At 39.9% G+C, this 21,809-nt stretch overlaps 1 protein-coding gene across 1 annotated transcript in view; it reads left to right on the top strand.

Annotated features, from left to right (window-relative positions):
• The window catches only part of ZCWPW2 (zinc finger CW-type and PWWP domain containing 2), a 134,655-nt gene that overhangs the window by 100,101 nt on the left and 12,745 nt on the right, over positions 1–21,809 (top strand). Inside the window, exons 7-9 of the mRNA XM_073329663.1 lie at positions 3,800–3,861; positions 4,818–4,885; positions 14,004–14,125. Of these exons, the coding sequence (XP_073185764.1) occupies positions 3,800–3,861; positions 4,818–4,885; positions 14,004–14,125 (252 nt within the window). The remainder of the gene's footprint in view (positions 1–3,799; positions 3,862–4,817; positions 4,886–14,003; positions 14,126–21,809) is intronic.

The raw sequence follows: 21,809 nt of genomic DNA, 5'->3' as shown, positions 1-21,809 counted from the left end.
GACTGGCTGTTTGGCCATAAAGGTTTATTAGTGTAAATTGATTTTAGAAATCAGCTATGACCAAACATCATAATGTATCACATAATATCATTCTGTAAGAGCAGAATTTACAGCAACAGACACAAAATCAAGAGTTGTTAGAGCTGATGACCAAGTGTGAATACAGATTCATATTAGGCCTTATGCACAGGGTTTTGGGAAGCTCAGTGATCTGTGATGCAATAAAGGCAATTTTTTGTTTAAAGTTTGCTTAAATTGTATGTGAATTTGATGCTTATTAAAGTATAGCACAAGTAGGCACTGTGCAAGATACATTACATTCTGTACATTATCTGTCCTTTACTCCCAACTTGCAACACTGTTGCTGTTTCAGTCACAGCAGAATCTTCCTATCATGGTGAATTGTGCCACATTGGTGTTTTTTGACAACTATCCTACTAGTTTTGACAACTAGTAGGGACTAGAATACTACTGTCAAACTCATTTTAAAAGCTGAACCCTTATACAGTAGAGACATAAGGCTACAGCAATAGCTCACTGCAGCAACTAGGAAGGAACATCTTAAGAGAAATCCATTATACTTATGCAAAAGTAGTATTTTTCATATTAATTGTGTGTAGTATTTTTCATATAAATCTAAAATATATGCTCAAGATTTTTTTTTATTTAGTCTCCTGCAATGTGCTACATGTAACTATAGATTAATTCTGTTCTATTTCTGTTCCTTATTAATGATATAAAATTTAATTAAAACTAAAAAATACCTTAATTTACTGTAGCTGCTTCTACTCTATAATTAAAAAAATGAGCAAGTTCTTGGCACACTATCATTTTAGCTTTGAAAAAAATAGTTTAAAAATTCTGTTGTTTGGGCAGCAAAGCCTTACCATTTGTACTTACCAAGAACTCAGTTTAAAGGTCAGTTCTACTCTGAAAAATGATTCAGTAAAATAACATTGAGAGATTCCTTGTTTGTATCTAAAAGATTTCTAACACACATGCACTCAATTCACAAGTTTACAAAAACACTTTTCTAACAGCCAGTCTTTCAAACTCAACATGGGCACAGAAAGTCAGGCTGGGTCATTTCTATGATCATCAATAAAGAAAAGTTTGGCAGACCAAATTATTCCCTAAGTAGCACTCATAAAAGTCTTTGGTGGGATTGAATAGGTATGAGTGATGAGAACCTAATAAACAATTCTGATGATGATGCAAGAAGGAATAAAATCCATCTCATGCTCTCTTAGCTGTGTTGTTCTGCAGTGCTAACGGGATATGTGACATCCCTGGTCAAGCTCTCCCTGTTTGATACTTCAGGTTGCTGTGTTTGGATCTCCTCTTTTAAGCTTCCCTTGTTCTGGGTAGGCTGCGGCACTGGCTCTGGCCTCTCTGCACTCTTCCTGGGCATAGCCGCTCTGATACCTGCTCTGGGCTCACAAGACGAGTGTTGAACCCCCCGCAAGACACTCCAGTAGCTTAAGCAAATCCTTTTCCAGAGCTTCCCTGTTGAGGGTTTTCTGTTTATAGTTTACCTCTGTAGGGACATGTGGTAGTTGAAACAAACAGGCATAGGCTTTGCAAAGGATTTCTGAAAACAATCAATTCTTTACTTTAGACAGCACGAAAAACAGATCTAGGTAAAGCAATAAATGCCGATGTGCCATTCCCTGCCTCAATTACCTTACCACTCTTGAGCATTCTTTGAGAATTGGGTTAGGGTCTTTTCAGTGTTCCAGGTCCTATCTGCTGGGCCGTTCTTCGCCAGCTCATGGCTTCTCCTCCGAATCAGGGAGTTTATCTGCACTCAGCTGCCTCCAACTTTGGCTGGTCCAACAGTCAACAGAACCTGTCTCCCTCATATAGCTGTCCCTTTTGTTCCTCTTTGTCTCAAAAGGGCTATAACAGCACATCAGCCTCCTTAGTCCCCTTTTAGGGAAGTTCCACTGCTTGTCCCCTTCTTCCCCGAAAACAAGCTAAGTCAAACTGGATCCCCAAGGCTTCAGCCATCCTATTGTTCTATAGTGCTTCCATTGGAATGGGATCCATTCAGGTTACTGGTTCTCTGTTGTCCCTAGTCTGGGAGAAATGTGGCACAAGCCCTGTTAGCAGATAGCACATACACCGAGGCATTTAGTAATATGGCAATTTCATAAAATCAACCAGAATTCATAAGCTGTATAATTCTTCAAATTGTCACAGGAGTGAAAAGCAATAAAACTTTATTAGCCACTAAAATAAGCAGATATGACTGACAACTCACAATAAGCAGATCTGTTGGAGTAACTCTATTTTCAGCATTTCACTTAATTCTCCCTCAGACTTCCCAATAGGAGGAAAGTCTGATGGAGTATTAAGTTTCCTCTTTGATCACTTCTGACAAATATACAAAGGATGAAATTTTCATTTTTGGCAATCTTGGCAAATTTCCCATTTCAATAGTGATAAAGGTCTGAAATTAATTGGGGAAAAAAGATTAACAAATCATTTCTTATATGAAGGCAAAATTCAAGGGCTAAAGTGAATCCAGCTAACAAATTTGTGTAAACCACCAGTGTATTTGAGATAATTTCAGAGTTAGAATGAATATATATAATATATATATCTATATATATTTATCTCTATATATCTATTTATACAAATATGGATAAACGCCAAAGGTATTTACATTTAGTGTAGTAGCACAGTACTTACATAAAAAGTTATCTTTTGATTTGTGTTACTTAATAAGGGATCTTAAACTGATTATCCCTAAGAAGTACTGATGTTTTGGAATATTTTATATTATCTACCAGTTATGGAAAGCATGAAAGTAAGTTTGCATATATAATATATATACTCATTTAGAAAATACTAATAATTAAAGATGTTATTATTTGTATTACAATAGGGCCCCAAAACCCCAACTAATCTCTGAGGGCCCATTGTGCTAACCACTATACAGACACATAGTGAGAGGCAGTCCAAAGTTATCTTATAAATAGACAAAGTATTTGAAAAGTCAGAAGGGAAACAAAGGCACAGAGAATGAAATTACTTGCGGGTCAGTAGCAGAGCCAGCAATAGAACCCATATCTGCTAACTTGTACTCCAGTGCGCTGTCCAAAAGAGCACAGTGTTTGCTTTCCTTTTATCATCATTAACCTGTATTTAAAAAAAACCCCAGAGTCTTGATGAAGAACATATATTCTCTTTTTGAGATGACAGTCTAATCATCGTTTCAAGAATACTGTAGCATGAATTAATCTATCTTTTTTTTTTCATATTCATACACACAAAACATATCTGAAGAAGTGAGGTTTTTACCCACAAAAGCTTATGCTCAAATAAATCTGTTAGTCTTTAAGGTGCCACCGGACTCCTTGTTGTTTTTGTGGGTAGAGGCTAACACGGCTACCCCCTGATACTTGACACGCTACACAGTTCAAGGTATTTTTAATATAAATTGTGTTTATGCATTCTTATAACATGTGACATACCTGTCTTATAAATCAAACTATAAAAGTCAGAGAAGAAGTCTACTAATATTTAGTATCATAATGAAAGCCTGAATCCATGTAAGGGATCTACAAAACATTAGTTGAGTTGGTATAAGTGTTTTATTGGATTTTTAAAAACTGTTTTGATAAATAATTTTTCATATTTGTAATTACAAGTTTAAATTTGTCTCCTGTAAAGGTTTATGTAGTTATAGAATGTACTAATATATAGCTGAAAATTACTTTAAAATGTTACAGCATATTAAATGTTACAGCATATTACCACTCACAAACCAAGTTTTCTTATTTTTGTGTGTCAGATAAAAGCTCAGAAAAAGCAAGTTGTCAAGAAAAATAGAAGTGGAATTGGACAAAAAAGAAAGTAAGATTTGGGTATTTCTTTTTTAAAGTTTTTACTGTGTAATTAAATAACTTCCAATGACTTAGTATCACTGTGATTAGTATATCATGCAATTATGTGAGACTTATTCTGTCATTTCTGAGAATGTGGGTGCTGGAGTAGGAAGAGCACCTCCTTGTCCTCACTAACAATATCCAAGTCAGTGCAAGAGTACTGCTGAAGGTAAGACATTTAGCACTCTGTGGCCAGAAGGCGTTGCAACAGCAAATCCTGAATGGGAGATGTGTAAATCAAGGGTGATACATTAGTGGAGAATTCAGGAGGACCATCAAGAATGAAATATAAACACTGTTTTTGCAGAGCGTAGAAACATTTTTAAGCATGATTTCAATCGTCTTTCACAAATTCACTGCTACTTACCTTGCTAAATAATTTACTGTTAGTGATAATTGGCTAGATTTTCAGCAGGCTTTCATTTTTGTTCCTGCAATTATGCAGATGCAAATAATAAAAGCAGTTTATTTGTGTGGAGGAACAATTAGGTCACTTAGATGTTGAAGTACCTGATTTGTGGGTACAATAAGGTACGTAGATATCGATATTAGCTAAATTTAGCCTGGACAATTTTTGTGGGTTAGAGTTTGGAAATTTGGCTCATTTTGTGTCTACATTTGATTTTTTTCTGAGTATAAATAGAAATTGCTTCTCATAATGCATTTCTTCTTACTGCTTATCCAAACCCTGGGACCAAAAGTCTGTTAATAATACGGGATAAACAGAAGATTGTACCTGTAATAAGTATTATTACCTGGAAATGAATGAGAGAGACAGGTCTTTTTCACAAATCAATATGTAGCAACTATTGTCATAAAGAACCTAGAAAAATGTTGTCGTATGAATAAATATAATGTTTTAAAATGTCCGTTAACTCTGCGTCATTAGTGATTTGTATTACATGTGTGAAAATCTTTTTCTAGGAAAAGTATGTTAAGATGCTCTCTTGAAACAATGGTTTCAGATGACTTCCTGTCAAAAGAAAATCTGGGTATGTATAAACTATCTGTTGTTTAATTACAAGTGTCCAGTGACTTTGAATAATATTTACATACATTTAGCATCTTAAATATATTTAAGCTTTTGATTCCCTTTTGTGTTGAAAAGATTGTCTTTGATGAACAATAATATTTTAGCATACAAGCCATATGTGTATATATACAGAACAAAAAACAAATTCCAAGACACCTGTTGCTGCAACGTTAAATTCTCCTTAGAGTCATTGTGCACATATACATTCCACTGTAGGTGTATGTGTACCCAGTGCACTCTAGTCAGAGACTTTTGCCAGCAGTAGTAGGGGTGGCTCAAGCGCCCCTGCCATTTTGTGTTCCAAAGGGTTGTGGCTGCTGCCTCTCTCTCAGTCCCTTCTTACCATCCATGTCAAGAGATGGGGCTCCCTGTTGAGCTTTGATTTTCTTTACTTGCCGGATTTTAAAAAAATATATTGTACATATTTTTTTCATAGATTTACTGTTGTAGGTTAGTTAGAATCAGTTAGATAGTTCACTCTTTGTGCTCTGGGTGTCTCTTACCATGCAGAGATCCCCAGGAGGTAAACAGTGTGCCACCTGCAGGGCAGTAACATCTGTGAGTGATAGGTACTCGAGCCGTCTTGGAAGAGGGACATGTTAGGGACAAATGTCCATTCATACCTCTTTCCCAGCAAGGACCAAAAAGTTGAAGGAATTCCATATCAATATTCATTTGCTTGAGAAGTCGATGCACCCCACTTCAGAGCCTAACCCTGACTACAAAGGAAGGGAGAGTTCTTCTGTGTGGAGTGCACCTCTGGTTGCCCAGGCCCCAAAAACAAAATCTGGATAAAAGAGATCATCTTCTTCTTCTCCTGCAGCTTCCTCAAAGCAGAGGAAGTTTCCTTCACCATCTGAAGCTGATATACCATCTAGTTCTTCTATGTTGACCCGCAAATGGGACAGATAATCTAAAAGTTCTTCGTTACTGAATTGAAGTCTGGTCATAAACACCGTTTACCAGTACTGTTTGACGTAGCACTGTCAACTCTGGTGGGGCCATCAAGACAGGTACCTTCATCATCTTCTACTCAAGCACTATCAGGTGCTGTCTGTGGAGCACTTACCTCCAATTACAGTAATGTTGATGTCACAAGCATTCTTTGTGACAAAATGCTTATTGTGCCTTTTTGTGCCTAATTCACTGTCTGGTATCAATGGCAGCAGTTTCATCTACATCAGCACTGTCCGCCTTGTCTGCTCAGTCAGCACGGCTGGCACCATCTGTAATGCTGGCCCCATTGGTACAATCCGTATACCAGTCAGCATAGGTTCCACCTGAACAAATAGAGTCAGCTTTGACACTGGTAATACTGACTGTGCAACAGCATGCCTCACCAGGGCTGAAGCATCTGCTGACACCCACTGGAGCAGCTTCTCCATTTCTTGAAGAGAGCTATATCATCTTCTCCTCAGATTTGAAGCATGACCAACGCATTTCTCCTGCAAGGTCTTTTAAGTCATCTTAGAGATCACATTCTAGCGATACTGCTCAGACCCATGGGATGGAACAGGAATACTACACTTATAGGGATATTCCAGTGTAGTGTCCACCACTGTGGGTAGTACAGAGATTGGATTACCAGCCCTTGCCATACTGGCCATGCTGGACTTCTCCCAGAGCTTCTAGATACCCATCTGCAATGTGGTCCAGAAGAAAGTCTGCATCTCAAGCGCCTATTCCTGTTAGAGAAGATCCAGTCCATCAGTCATCCCCAACATTGGGATTAACTAAGGAAGAGGAACACAGGGAGGAACCCACAGATCTACCTCCTCATGTTTCTTCCCTGATGAGGTTGTAACACCAGAATCTTCCTCAACGCCTCCTGAAGACTTTAAGATCTTTCTCCAACCTACCTACCCCATCCCTTTTCAGGGTCCGATCTCACAAGGCTGTTTTACTTCAAGAAGTACAATCTCTTCTGGAATTGGGAGCAACAGAGGAAGTTCCTCACCAGCACAAAGGGAAGGGCTTTAGTTCCCATTACTCCCCCCCACAGCCCCACACCCCGGGCTCCAAAAAAAAAAGAGGTGGTCTAAGGCCTGTTTTGGATTTAAGAAATCTGAATAGATGCATCAAGAAAATAATATTTCAGGATGGTCATCCTCTTATCTGTTATTCTTTTCCTGGAGATTGGTATGCTGCCCTCAGTTTGCAGGGCACTTTCTTTCACATAATAACACATCTAGGACACAGAAAATTATCTTGATTCATTGTCGGGAACGCAGACTGACAGTACGCAGTGCTGTCCTTTGGTCTGTTGCAGGGTTTGGTTCCTGGGTTGGTGTTTTTGTTCTTAAAACTACAATACCCACCTGCGGAAGTGAAGAAACAGATTGACAGAGCCAGAAGGGTACCCAGAAGTCACCTACTACAAGATAGGCCCAACAAAGAAAGTAACAGAACACCGCTAACTGTCACAAATCTGACATCAGGAATTATAACATTCAAAAACCAGTAGGAGAACATTTCAGTCTCCCTGGTCACTCAATAACAGACCTAAAAGTGGCAATTCTTTTTCAAAAAAACTTCAAAATCAGACTCCAACGTGAAACTACAAAACTGGAATTAATTTGCAAACTGGACACCATCAAATTAGGCCTGAATAAAGACTGGGAGTGGTTGGGTCATTACCAAACCTAAACCTAATTTCCCCCACACTAATTTCCCCCTACTGTTACTCACACCTTCTTTTGAACTGTTTGAAATGGGCTATTCTCATTACCACTACAAAAGTGATTTTTCCTCCCTTGGTATCCTGCTGTTAATTGAATTGTCTCATTCAACTGACCTCACACTTGGTAAGGCAACTCCCATCTTTTCATGTATTTATACCTGCTCCTGTATTTCCCACTCCATGCATCTGATGAAGTGGGTTCTAGCTCATGAAAGCTTATGCCCAAATACGTTTGTTAGTCTCTAAGGTGCCACAAGGACTCCTCGTTGTTGTTGCTGATACAGACTAACACAGCTACAACTCTGAAACCTTTCCACTAGGGTTCATTCCACTTCATCAGCCTTTTTGAACAACATACCCATAGTGGACATTTGCAAAGCTAGCAACATGGTCATCTGCACCTACCTTCTCCAGACACTACACTTTTACTTAAGCTTCCTGAGCTGAAGTGAACTTTGGCAAGATGATGCAGCAGGCTCTCTTCAAATAATTAAAGTCCCACCATTCTCAAGGGTAACTTTTGCTGAGTTGCTTACAGTTGAATGTGTATGTGCACAACTATTCAGAGGAGAAAAAACGGTTACATACCTGTACAGTTAACTTTTGTTGTTTGTATGCACATATACATTCCATGTCCCTTCTGCTTCCCTGTTACATTGAGTCTTTTTTGGATGGTCATGTGAAGGAATGGAGAGGGCAGCAGGGCCACAGCCAATTTATGCCCTCAGCTCCATGCACAAGTGTGGGAAGGGGCACATGTGCCACCCACCAGTACGGCTGACAAAAGTCTCCAACTTGAATACATTGGGCACAGATATACCTACAGTGGAATATGTATATGTTCACCACACATCTCAAAGAACAATAGTTATTGTACAGGTAAATAATTTTTAAATTATTATTTTAATAGTTTTAACACAGTGTGTATTCCAAAACCAAGTAAAGATCTTAATAGTTAGCATCCACATCTGAGTGCTTTAGTGTCAATGACATATTCAGCATGATATAGGAACCTTGTGGCGGAACAGGGGACAGAACCCATTCTCCTCAGTCCCAGTCAGTGTCTCATAGCATTTGATCATGTAATTAAAGACTGTATCATTCATCTGTGTTTCTCACAGTGTTTTGTTGAGATGGCTGTGCAAGAATTGCTCCGTTTTACAGAGAGAATAACTAAACACATAAATTTGGAAAAAGAAAAGGAGTACTTGTGGCACCTTAGAGACTAACCAATTTATTTGAGCATGAGCTTTCGTGAGCTACAGCTCACTTCATCGGATGCATACCGTGGAAACTGCAGCAGACTTTATATACACACAGAGATCATGAAACAATACCTCCTCCCACCCCACTGTCCTGCTGGTGATAGCTTATCTAAAGTGATCATCAAATTGGGCCATTTCCAGCACAAATCCAGGTTTTCTCACCCTCCACCCCCCCCACACACACAAACTCACTCTCCTGCTGGTAATAGCCCATCCAAAGTGACAACTCTCTACACAGTGTGCATGATAATCAAGGTGGGCCATTTCCTGCACAAATCCAGGTTCTCTCACCCCCCTCCAAAAACCACACACACAAACTCACTATCCTGCTGGTAATAGCTCATCCAAAGTGACCACTCTCCCTACAATGTGCATGATAATCAAGGTGGGCCATTTCCAGCACAAATCCGGAGAGTGAGTTTGTGTGTGTGTGTGTCCCCGGGGGAAAAAAAGGGGCGGGGGTGAGAGAGCCTGGATTTGTGCTGGATATGGCCCACCTTGATTACCATGCACATTGTAGGGAGAGTGGTCACTTTGGATGAGCTATTACCAGCAGGAGAGTGAGTTTGTGTGTGTATGGGGGTGGGGTAGGGTGAGAAAACCTGGATTTGTGCTGGAAATGGCCCACCTTGATTATCATGCACATTGTAGGGAGAGTGGTCACTTTGGATGAGCTATTACCAGCAGGATAGTGAGTTTGTGTGTGTGGTTTTTGGAGGGGGGTGAGGGGTTGAGAGAACCTGGATTTGTGCAGGAAATGGCCCACCTTGATTATCATGCACATTGTGTAGAGAGTTGTCACTTTGGATGGGCTATTTCCAGCAGGAGAGTGAGTTTGTGTGGGGGGGGGTGGAGGGTGAGAAAACCTGGATTTGTGCTGGAAATAGCCCAACTTGATGATCACTTTAGATAAGCTATTACCAGCAGGACAGTGGGGTGGGAGGAGGTATTGTTTCATGATCTCTGTGTGTATATAAAGTCTGCTGCAGTTTCCACGGTATGCATCCGATGAAGTGAGCTGTAGCTCACGAAAGCTCATGCTCAAATAAATTGGTTAGTCTCTAAGGTGCCACAAGTACTCCTTTTCTTTTTGCGAATACAGACTAACACGGCTGTTACTCTGAAACATAAATTTGGCTTAATCTACTTGAGAGACAATGTGGCTAAATTAGTGAGATTTAGATCTGCTATAGCAGAGATCTGGGTCCTATTCCCAGCTCTGTCAGAAATTATCTTTCAGAAATGATCACGTGCAACCTCTCAGATCATCAGTTAACTCATTTAACCTCTTAAAGTAATGGCCTAAGTGAATATGGGCTGTGAAGGATACAGTTGTTAACAATGATCAGTGGAAGGGGGGAGACTCAAAATCATCATCTCCTGGGTTCCCAGTCCAGTACATCTTCACCTAAGCCAAGAAGTATTTTGTCTGTGTCTTGTCTTGAGCGCTGGCTTTGTGCATTTCATATGTAGGAGGACAAAATAAAAAACAAAACAAAACAAAGGGTTATATTAGAAAGTACCTGAACTATATGTGGTGTTAGTTGGGATGGGTTAATTTTTTCAGACTAATAGTTTATTTGACACACACACACACACACAACGGAAAAAAAACCTGAACAGGTTGGTTGACTCAAAACTATTCACAAATTTGATGTGAATAATTCCAACCAAAAATATTTTGGTGGTGGTAGCCATGGCTAATTCCTTATAATATTTAGCCCAGTGGTTAGAGCATTCATTGGGGATGTGAAAGACTAAGGTTCAATTCCCCACTCTGCCTGATGTGGAAAAGAGATTTAAAAATACTCTCCTAGCTCTCAGGAGAGTACCCTTACCACAGCATTATGGGATATTTTGCAGTGGTCTCTCTTAGTCTTTCCTGTGGAAGTTCTACTTTTTATTGGCGCATAGACGTGAATTTGCCTCTCCCACATTCTAGGTGAGTGCCCTAGCCACCGGGCTACAGTTATTCATTTGCTCTGTCTTTCTGATTCAATGACTATTCATTGCCATTATGAATAACTATGAATTGACATTATGAATGACATTGACTGCTATACCATAGACTGATATCACCATCACCTCTTCCTCTTCCTCCTCCTGCTGCTTTGTGAATCTAGCCCTTTAAAAATGCCTGAAATAGAACATTCAACCAAAAGCAGGTTTTTTTCAATTTTGCCAAAACATTTTGCAATTTTTGGATTCAGTTAATTTAGAACTGATTTTTATTTAGTTGCCAGCAAAAAAAAAAAAAAATCAGTTGTTCACCCTATGCCGGTTCCTACTGCTCCATTTATAACGAATGCGTCCTCTGAATAAACAAACAGTAGGCAAAGTAACCTCAGAATTACAAAGAGTGTTTTTCAATATGACATGAAAAGCACTACAAAGAAAGAATAATTACAACAGCCCCATGATTATACTGGAATCACTATAGGTGGAGTCCCAGTAGTTTATTTGTCAACAATTTAAATCTTTTGTATCAGTTCTACATCCTATTCTGATTAGACTAATTATTCATGTGCTTTCCAGTGAAACAGTTAATAGGCAGAACTAGGATATCAAAATAGCTGCTTCACTTAATGAAATACATTAAAGATTGCTTGGACCACTTGAAACGCTTCACAGCTACTTCTATATGGTATATTATAGAGCTAAAACTTAATATTTTGGATTGACTCAGTTATATAGTTTGTGTTCTCACTGGTGCTGCACCTGGAATTACAGCACATAAACATATAAGAAAATATGTCTGGCTATGGAACAAACTCTGCATTGCATTGTTACAGATATAAAATAGACTGAATTGTGATTAATCTGTTATTTGCCCAGATTTACTTGTCTGGTATCCCAAGTTAGGCTAGGTACAGTCTAATATGAAAAATGCTCCAGAATATTGGCTGGAAATGTCATTTTTATAAGCACATCTTTCAGAAGAATTCTCCTGTCCTCAGCTATTGTCCGGATATATGGTCTGAAATGCAAAAAATAAAATTCCTGACAATTCTGTACCTACTTCACTTGAGCACACTAAATTCAGAATTCCCCATAGCTTACCAGGATTAAGCTTTCAATTATTGGGAAATTCCAGGCATCATACATTTCTTTGATTTAAAAGAAAAAAATAATGTTTAGATAGGAAACATTTTGGATCCCCAAAACTCCTTTTCTACAGTAGGCTCCATGGCATTATAGTTAACACAGATAATCTGTTTGGGCCTTTCTCAGCACAAGAACAACTCCTCTTACAAAGTAGAAAAGGAAAGGCTTTTCATCTTCTCTTTGCTCAATCCTACTAAGGTCTCTATGGGACAAAAATCTTCATTTATGTGACTGGACAGTATAAGGTTTTGGCAGAATACTATCAAACAGTACACTGTATAAAATATAACATCTTGTATTTTTCAGTTTTGTAAAACAAGTTGGGATACAGTTCATATGAAAGATTATATAAAAATGTATGTATGTATCTATATAACTGTAAAGTATGTTACCCTTATATTCCTCATAAGCACTACTTACATCGGGGTGGCCAACCTGAGCCTGAGAAGGAGCCAGAATTTACCAATGTACATTGCCAAAGAGCCACAGTAATACGTCAGCAGCCCCCATCTGCCCCCATCTACCCACACTGTGGTAATACTAATGATATTCATTACATGAGAAGAGCTGAAGAAGAGTGTTGTGAAGCTTGAAAGCTTGTCTCTTTCATCAGCAAAAACTGGGCCAATAAAAGATATTACCTCACCACCTTGTCTCTCTCAGATCCTGGAACCAACATGGCTACAACAATATATATACACATATATACAATATTACAATAATACAATATATTACTGCAATATATCAGTAATGTCAGACTTTCCATGAAAAGACATTTTTAGGGTTTATGAAGCTGGTACTGTTGTGGAAACATCCATGTGGGCTTTACTGCACATTTTGACAAGAGAAGTTGGTACAATTATTGATATAGTCATTTATGAGGGTAGTATGTAATAAGTTTACTTGAGAAGGCCTTCTTCTGGCAGCCTCTAAAGCCTCAGTAAGGTGAGATGAAACGGTCCCACCTAGAAATTAAATTGTTTCAACTAACCTTCAACCTGAAGGTTGCACTTAATACTTTATTAGCACAACAGAATCTCTTTATAATCTTATCAAAGCTGTTTACAGAATGTCTTGCTTTAGAACAGCTTCCTGTGTTCTTTTTTCTTCCAGCTTCTCTTTAAAAATAATTACATTAAATAAAATGCTTTCTAACATTTTTCACTAAAACCTACAGTGTTGAAACAAAAATAAAAGTTTTGCGCCAAATACTGTTAGTTTGAATTTACTTAATTTCAAATCAGCTTTGACAGTGAAAAACTTTTGTGTTACACACTGGAAAGAAATAAGGCTGGTCAGAAGGGACTGTTTGAGCTTTCTCATGGTAGCATTGTGTTGTGTCCATTTATGGAAAGGTGGGAGATGACCTTATGTGGCGTCCTGCCCCCATATTCCTGCTGCCTTTGGAAAAGGCTGCTTGCAGCTGCCATCATCCTATTTCTGTAGGAAGGAGAAGAAAGACGACCAGTGACCTATCTCCAAAGAGCTCTGCTTTAGCAGAGCCTCTTGGCGTTGTGAGTTTTGTTGCATTTTGTATCTCCTTTCAGAGATTTTCTATCCAGAAAGCTCAAGAGATATATTTTGTAAAGTAATTTAAGAAGCAACTTTTTATTTTTGTTTAAAAAATTTTCAGGCAAGTTTCTACCCATATCCGGTATAAGAATGCTATACAAATTGCAAGAATTTTGGATAACAAGATAACTCTTACTATTCTTCACTTAATCTTGTCAATTGTGTTGATTTCAAATCATTAAAGACCAAAGGATGAATTGTTCTCACATTTGAAGCCAGTAAAGTTACTTTGGATTTTAACCAGTGTCAGTGATAGAGGAATTTAGCCCCATATGGTTTTACCACAGGAAACCCATTTTCTTTTCCATGTTTGGAGTAGTGATTTTCCCTGTAGATTCTCTGTATCTGTTCCCCACTGTTTTAATTGACTGAGTAATAAATACTGTTTCATTAATAATATTGCATTAATATACATATATATTTTAGCTAAATTATGTATTTTGTTGTTTTATTAGTTGTCTCCGAGACAGAAGTTATATTAAAAGATCTAGAACAAATTCTCAGGCATGTTGCAGACCCTTTAAAAACAGCTTGTAGGTTGGATGGAAATGGAGAGGGAAAAGATACAGGAGAAAAGGTATGAATTATACATGGTATTGCTAACTAGTTCCTGGAAACATTTTTAATTTTAGTGGAATTTATGCTAGTGCTTAAGAAAGTTTTAAAAACTTTTAAATATGTTTTAATGGCTATATAATGTACTTCTGAAAACAATGCATACTGCCCACTTTTTGAATGCAATATATTTAATTAATTTATAATAATGATATAAAATAAAATTGTTTAAAGAGCATATTTAATACAAACCAGTTTCACCGTATCCTACATTTAAAACAGAAGATATTTGAAATTAATATTCATGATTGAAATCCCAGTCTCAGGGAGATGCATCCACTGATAGCCCCATTATTAATTATACTGCAGATGTCTGCATGTGGACAGACAAGTAGATCTCACTTGAAATAGTCGTATACCTATATTTCAAATTTGGGTGCAGTATATCTAGCTAGGAGATGGCCTCTAGAGATCCCCACTCTCCCTACACATGGTCCAGGATCACCAAACAGCTAATCTTGTATCTGCAACACAGTAAGTTACCTTCTTTATTCACGGGCCTGTTTAGTTAATGTTTATTTTGTTTCCCCTTTATTTAAGTGTTAATAAAAAAAGCACCTTATCAGATCATCTTTGAGTGATTGACCACATCTATTGCATTATTGGTGCACATACACAACGGGTGTGAGAGTACAATCTTTTAAAATAGCATTGTCTTTCAGGGCCATATCTGCACCCTCTGGTGTTCCATATCTGAGGTCATAATGGTGAGGTGACCTTCAGTTCCTTCTTACTGCCGAGGGCTACAAGATGGAAAACCTTCAGTGTCGATGCGCAATGTACAACTGATTTTCTAAGTTAATTCTTAATTAGTTCTCTAGCTATAGTTGGTTTTGTTTAAGCCCGTTGGCAAAAAAAGAAAAGGAAAAAAAGAAAGGGGGAAAAAAACCTCTTCAAGTTAAGGATTTGCTTTGGAACCAGACCTTGCCCCAGACATAGTGAAGTCAAAGTCCCCTAGATTCAAGACCTATGTCTCTTGTGAGGCAGCTGTTCCTATTATGGACACCCTAACTGCCTCTTCTGCCTTGGGGAAGTACTTATATCATGCAAGTTTCTCTATGCTGCTTCTTTTCCGAAAGGATCCAAAAGCAAGGGAATCCCACCTGAAGCTTTTCTTCTTAGAGAAGTCCATGATGGCCTTGTTGTCTCCTGAAGGAGAGACCAAATTACTGGATCACACCAGGTCTGTGAGTTCTCCAGTAAGTCAAGTGTCTACCCCAGGCACTAGAGGTCATTTGGCACTGAGGAAGTCCCACTTCTCTACTGTGGAGTCAACCAAAGCTTCCCTACCCTCCTTCACTCAACACTGAAGAGAGAGGGTGCTTACTGGTGATCACAGACACAGCTCTCCCTCCCTGTCACTGAGCAGATCTACCTTAGGAGGCAGTTCAAGGCCCAGACTGGATCCTGCTGATGCTTTGACACTGAAGGGTCACCAAATTGTCTTAATGCAGCTTAGAGAAACTACTTGCTTGCCTGGTACTGACAAACAAGAGTCAAAGCATCTGACACTAAAGCAACTGGAACTGAAATTTTAAATGGCAGAGCTTCCCATGCCAGCACCAAAGCTCCTTGCACTAAAGAATCCAGTGTAACCTAAGCTGTCAGTCCTAGTACCACGCCTCTGGTACCTGCGATGGAGCACCTAGCACTTCACTTTATGGTACCAACCTCGCTTCTCAAGGTGGAGGGAACACTACCCTCTTTTTTTGTGGTACCCATAACATTTGTAGTACCAGAATACCTAATGGTATCAGACCATTGATATATACCTAATGGTCTGATACCATAGGTATATAAATCTAATGGTATCAGAAAGATTTATATCCCTTGTCCTCCACTTCAGAAGGACCAGAAGTGATGTCACTAATATATTTACCTCAGTAGATGCTCTGTGAACCAAGATTCCCCGACAGAGAATCCAATGGGCACACTTACAGAAGAGGGCACAGAGACACTTGAGAAAAGCATCTCTTGTGGTATCCTCTTGTGGCACTGCTGTACCAGCAGAGGGGCAACTAGCTACAAAGACCTCATTACAAGCTGCCTCAATTCTCTGATACAAACAGCTTGTGGTATGGTGACTACAATAATGATGCACAGGACCTCCTGTTTACAGTCCTTAGGAATTCCAGAAGAGGTTCAAACAAACATTGAGGCCCTTCCCTTTGAGGGTTGTGATCTTTTCAACAAGAACTGACAAAGCCTTGCACACATTAAAGGACTTGAGAGCCACCTTATACTCCTAGGCATGTACATGCTGGCTCTCAGAAGGAAACAGCGTCAGCTTCAGAAATATCAGAGACGGAGGCAAGCTTCCCAGTGCTATTATGGATACACAGATCCAAGCCTGAGAGGAAGAGAGAGAGTTTTCAGAGGCAGAGACCCTCTGCCTCTTCCTCTTCCACTGCACACCCTGAATTCACACTGTGCCAGCAAGTTTGATGGTAGGGTCAAGAGTCTCTTAGAACATCTAGCTTCTCCTTCTCACTCCCCACCCCCTTTTGGAGCCACCTGTTTTCTTATTGAGAAGCCTGGAACCAGATAACCTCGGACCAATGAGTCTTGGAAACAGTGAACAAAGAGTACTCCATTCAGTTTTAATCCCTCCCTACACACATATCCCCTTCCTTATTCTCCTTCAGGGTTCCATTTCATGAAATATTGCTAAGAAAGGAAGTGAGGCAGTGGAAGAAGTGCCTGTAGAATTACAGGGAAATTTATTCTCATTATTTCCTACTCCCAAAGAAGAAAGGGGACTGGCATTCTATTCTGTAACTTAGATGACTCAACAAATTCATCATTGTTTCCAGTTCAGGATGGTGAATCTAACATCTATAATTCCTACCCTAGATCCTCAAAATTGGTTCACAGCTCTCAATTTAAAAGATATCTACTTCCGTATTGCTATTCACCAAGCCCATAGATAATACCTCAGGTTACTAAAGGAAAACATTCATTATCAGTAGAGAGTGCTCTCCTTTGGTCTCTCCATGGCTTCAAGTATTTTCTCCAATTATCTAGTAAAAGTGGCAGCACACCTGAGAAGACAAAGGATTCAAGTCTACCCATACTTAGATAACTGGGTAATTTGAGGGCAGTCATCTCAATAGGTGAACAGCTCAGTCCAAGTAACCCTGGAACTCTCCACTGCTTTAGGCCTCAGACTCAACAGAGGAAAGTCTACTCTTAGCTTTACTCAAATAATTGAGTTCATAGGAGCAGTACTGAACTCCACAGTGGCAAAGGTCTACCAACCACAGGATAGGTTCCTCACCATTCTAAGTCTCATTGATCAACTTCAGGCCCACCCAAAGACATAGGTCATGACTTGCTTCAGGCTCACGGGATACATGGCCTCCCATGTCCTTACATGACATAATTTATGAGATTTCACCTGTGCTCCTTGCAAGGGTGGCTGAAAGCAATGTATCTCCCCAGCAGACACCACATACATGTTGGTCACAATTCCTCAGGAAGTTCTCGCCTCATTAGATTGGTGGAAGGACACTCTAGACATGTACAGCAGAGTGCCATTCCCACCACCTCTTCTCACTGAAATGCTTGTGTCCAAAGCACTCACACTAGGATGGAGAGCTCACTTAAGAGTCAGGGACTCTGGTTCCCTCAGGAGTTGAAACTTCACATACATATCCTGGTGAGAACTGTTCATCTATCATGGACAGCAGTCTGACCTGTACTCTGGTGACAGCCAATGCTATGTACTACATCAAGAAGTGAGGCAGAGCATGCTAGTTGCCTCATTGTCATGAAGCAATCCACTGCTGGGACTGTTGTATCAGCCCTCAAGTCACACCAGTGGCTCTATACCTCCCAGACCTCAAAAATACACTAGCAGATCAGATCAGCAGACAATACTCAAACAGTCACAAATAGTCAATCAAGAATTCTGTTCTACAAGACATCTTCCACAAATGGGAATGTCCAAGAATAGACCTGTTTGCTTCAGACCAGGACAAGAAGTGTTAGAGATTCTGCTCCAGAATGGCAGCCAGTTCAGGCTCTCTGTCAGTTGACTTCCTGACTTCATGGACTCTAGGACTCATGTATGCCTACCATCTCATTCCTTTGATACTGAGGGTCCTGAGGAGGCTCAGATAGGACACAACACTTGGTGAGGATGATAACCCCAGCATGGCCCAAGCAGTTTTGGTATTTGGGCCTGATGACGTTGACAACACAGCTTCCAGTCATGCTTCTGATACACCTGGGCATCCTAATGCAGACAAAGGGCCAAATCCTGCACCTGGAACTGACACTCCTCCAGCTCACAGCCTGGATGCTGACTGATAACCACAGACAGATCTTGCTCCACTGCAATCCAGAATAGCTTAGTATGCAGTAGAAAAGACTCAACAAGGATGACACGTGAATAAATGGAAAAGTTTCTCTATTTGGGTGACACAGAATCATTGACCACCTTGGAAGGCTGCAGCAGCCTCCATTCTCGATTACTTGCTAGCCCATAAGCATTCAGGTCTCTCCATCAGGTCCTCTAAGAGCGTATCTGGCAGATGTTATTCTCTTGCTGAAAGCTACACAAACTGGTCACGTGCAACAAATGGCTGGGTTTCTCATTCACTTCTTCCCATCAGTCAGGGACTCTGCCCCCTAGGGCCCCCCTTATGGTAGGACCACCCTATATGGTATTCCACAAGGACGAAGGGACATAAAGACGTTATTTGAAATTTTTACCTAAGATAGTCTATGACTTTAAACTCAACTTACCAGTTTTCTTTCCCAAATGTCATACTACTCAAGGGAAAGCCAAACTTCACACCTTAGTGTAGGTAGGCCTGGCCTGACATGAGTAATTAAACACATGGGGGAGGCCTCCTTTTTGGATGATAGTATTAGGGAGATAAATGAATCATCAGGCTGAAAACAGGACATCTGAGCTAAATAAGATGAGTAAATAGATCAGTAGGCTAAAAAGACAGAATGTCTGAGCGAGATAGGAGAGAGAACACCCAGGGAACCATTTACTATGAACAAGATAACAATGGACAAGATAAATTAGGAATGTAGAGATGAGGTAAGGAGTATGTCAAGTATGGACAATGCATGGACAGAGCATGCTGTACAGGGATTGCTTCCTGCAAAGTAACCAAGTCAAAGTGTGGTGCAATGTATAGTAAACGCAATGAGATATGTAACATATTTAAAAGGACAGGGTTTCTGTGTAACTTTGGAGCTGTGATGTACTCTGCATCCACCCCCCCCCCCTACATTTGAGACTGATCAATTCAGTGTAGTGTTGCTGTATGCCAAATAAAGATACCTGAGTGATGAAGTCTGGAGTCAAACTGAGTTCTTGGGAAGCTGAGTGGAAAGAGGTCTTGTAGGGAATCCCAACACTTAGCTGTTGTCAGGTCTCTTGGCAGCCTCTGCAGTTTCTCTTTTGGTGTTTCAATTTCAGAGATTTGTAAAGCAGCTACTTGGAGTTCAGTCCACACCTTCATTCATCACTACTTTTTGACAGAGGGCTCCAGAACTGGTGTCTGCTTTGGCAGAACTGTATTACAATCATTGTTTCAATCAACTACCCCTGTGGGACTTGAATTACTGCTTGTGAGTCACCAGAAGTGGAATACATGTGGATGATCACTCAAAGAAGAAAGAGCAGTTACTTACCATACAGTAACTGTAGTTCTTTAAGATGTGTTGTCCACATGTATTCCACAATGCACTTTCTTTTTCTCCTGCTGCGGAGTCCTTGTCAATATGGATTCTGTTTTGGCAAAGGAACTGGAGTGGTTGCATCCCTATCACCCTTTATGCCCTCAGCTATGAAGTCCCAAAGGGCATGTAGAGCACTATTCAAAATGATTCTAGTCTCATTCACATGGGGTGCATGCACACCAGAAGTGGAAGACATGTGGACAACAGATCTCAAAGAACCACAGTTACAGTAGGGTAAGTAACCACTTTATGTGGGTAATCCAAAATAATATAAACCAATGGGAAAACTGGCTGATTAAACCATGGTAGTATTTCTAAGGAAGCATTTGCTGAATACCTTATTATCATGTAATTCTATCTACTGTCCGGTAAATCTACTTTATTTCCTATTTAAATAATGGAAGAGATGTCTAACAGAAAAATCGGCATGCAACTAGAGGATAATAGAAACATGTGCAATGAACAGCATATATTTATAAAGAAAAAACAAACAAATTTGATAACTTTTTTATCAAATTACAAAATCAGTTGTAAAAGAGAATTGATTACATATAAGATATCTGAACATTAGTTAAAACATTAGACACTGTTCCTTATAAAATCTTACTTGAAAAATTAATCCAAATTGGATTGAACATGAGTGTTCTCACATGAATTGAAAACTGTCTCAGGGATTGTAAATAAAGAGTAATGATAAACTGCATAGGCTCCACATCCATTGGGCTGCTAAAGTACAGAGCCATAAGAGACAACGGGGAATGGTGATCTGATGGCAAATTGATAGAATTACTTATATCTTCTTATAGTTCCACTGGTAGTTACAGGCTTACCTGTTAGCAACACGGACCAGAGTTGAAAGGCAAATGTTACATCTGACAGAGAAGTGGTGTTTTCCAACAGTATCTACCCTATTGGCTTGCATCTTGTGCCTGTGCTTCCTACCTACGACCAGGAAGGAAGCTTTCAAATATTTTGAGCTGTTAAGAATTCATAATGAGTCTTAATGTCTTTTTAATTGTCTTACTGTCATAAAACAGATCATTTCTGATTGTTTGTGGAAACAGAACTTCTTGCACTTCAATAGGCAAGCAGAAGACACCACAAATTTGGTCATCTTAATGTACCCTCTCTACATCAGGGGTGAAAGTGAGCCGGTACCGGCCTATACGCAGCCCACATTAACATCCCTGCCCCTTTTGCCTCCCCTGTCGGTGGCCCTGCTGGTAGGGTCCATACCGGCAGGGCTGCAGACTGGGGGGAAGGGGCAGCAACTTTAAAGTGCAGCTGCTGCAAAGGACCTTGCTTAAAGGCCGATGACGGGGTGGGCAAAGGGAGCAGCGGCCAGAGCCCCGGGCCCTTTAAATCACCACTGGAGCCCCAGGTGGCACGGGCCAGGCAGCCTGGAAAGGCTGACTGGGGGATGCTGACCCCCCCAGACCTGCCCCTCCCATTCCAGGGTCCAGAAGCGGAGCTGGCCCCAGCCCCCATACCAGTAAGTCTTCGGAGTTACTTTCACCCCTGCTCTACATACATGCACATGATACATCATTTGATAGCTTATTATGTCTTAAGATGAGGAATGATGTGGAGCTGTCAAGTGGTGCCATTACCATAGAAATGGGGTAAACAATGACACCATCAACACGTAAAAATTACCTCTTTGAAATACTTGTATTTGTTTCTGTTAGTTTAATGACTCTATGTAGTATTTCAACCTATTGCATCCAACCTTTAGATTCTGTCCAGTGCTGTCTTTCTGTAGTTTTCACTTATTCTTGTCATATCTGTCAAAGACTTCAGTTTTAGTTTTAGCTTTGTCAAATCCTTTTAGGACCTGCCTCAAGTACTCAGCTGCCAGTTCATCAAATCTGTGGAATTTGTCTCCAGCCATCATTTGTATGACAACCATGGCATCTCTGATGTACACTGTGGTTTCTTTGTTG

The sequence above is a fragment of the Lepidochelys kempii genome, chromosome 2, assembly GCF_965140265.1.
Source record: "Lepidochelys kempii isolate rLepKem1 chromosome 2, rLepKem1.hap2, whole genome shotgun sequence".
In the NCBI taxonomy this organism is placed as follows: Eukaryota; Metazoa; Chordata; order Testudines; family Cheloniidae; genus Lepidochelys; species Lepidochelys kempii.
Note: the sequence above shows the minus strand (reverse complement) of the source record. Positions and strands in the feature narration are given on the sequence as shown.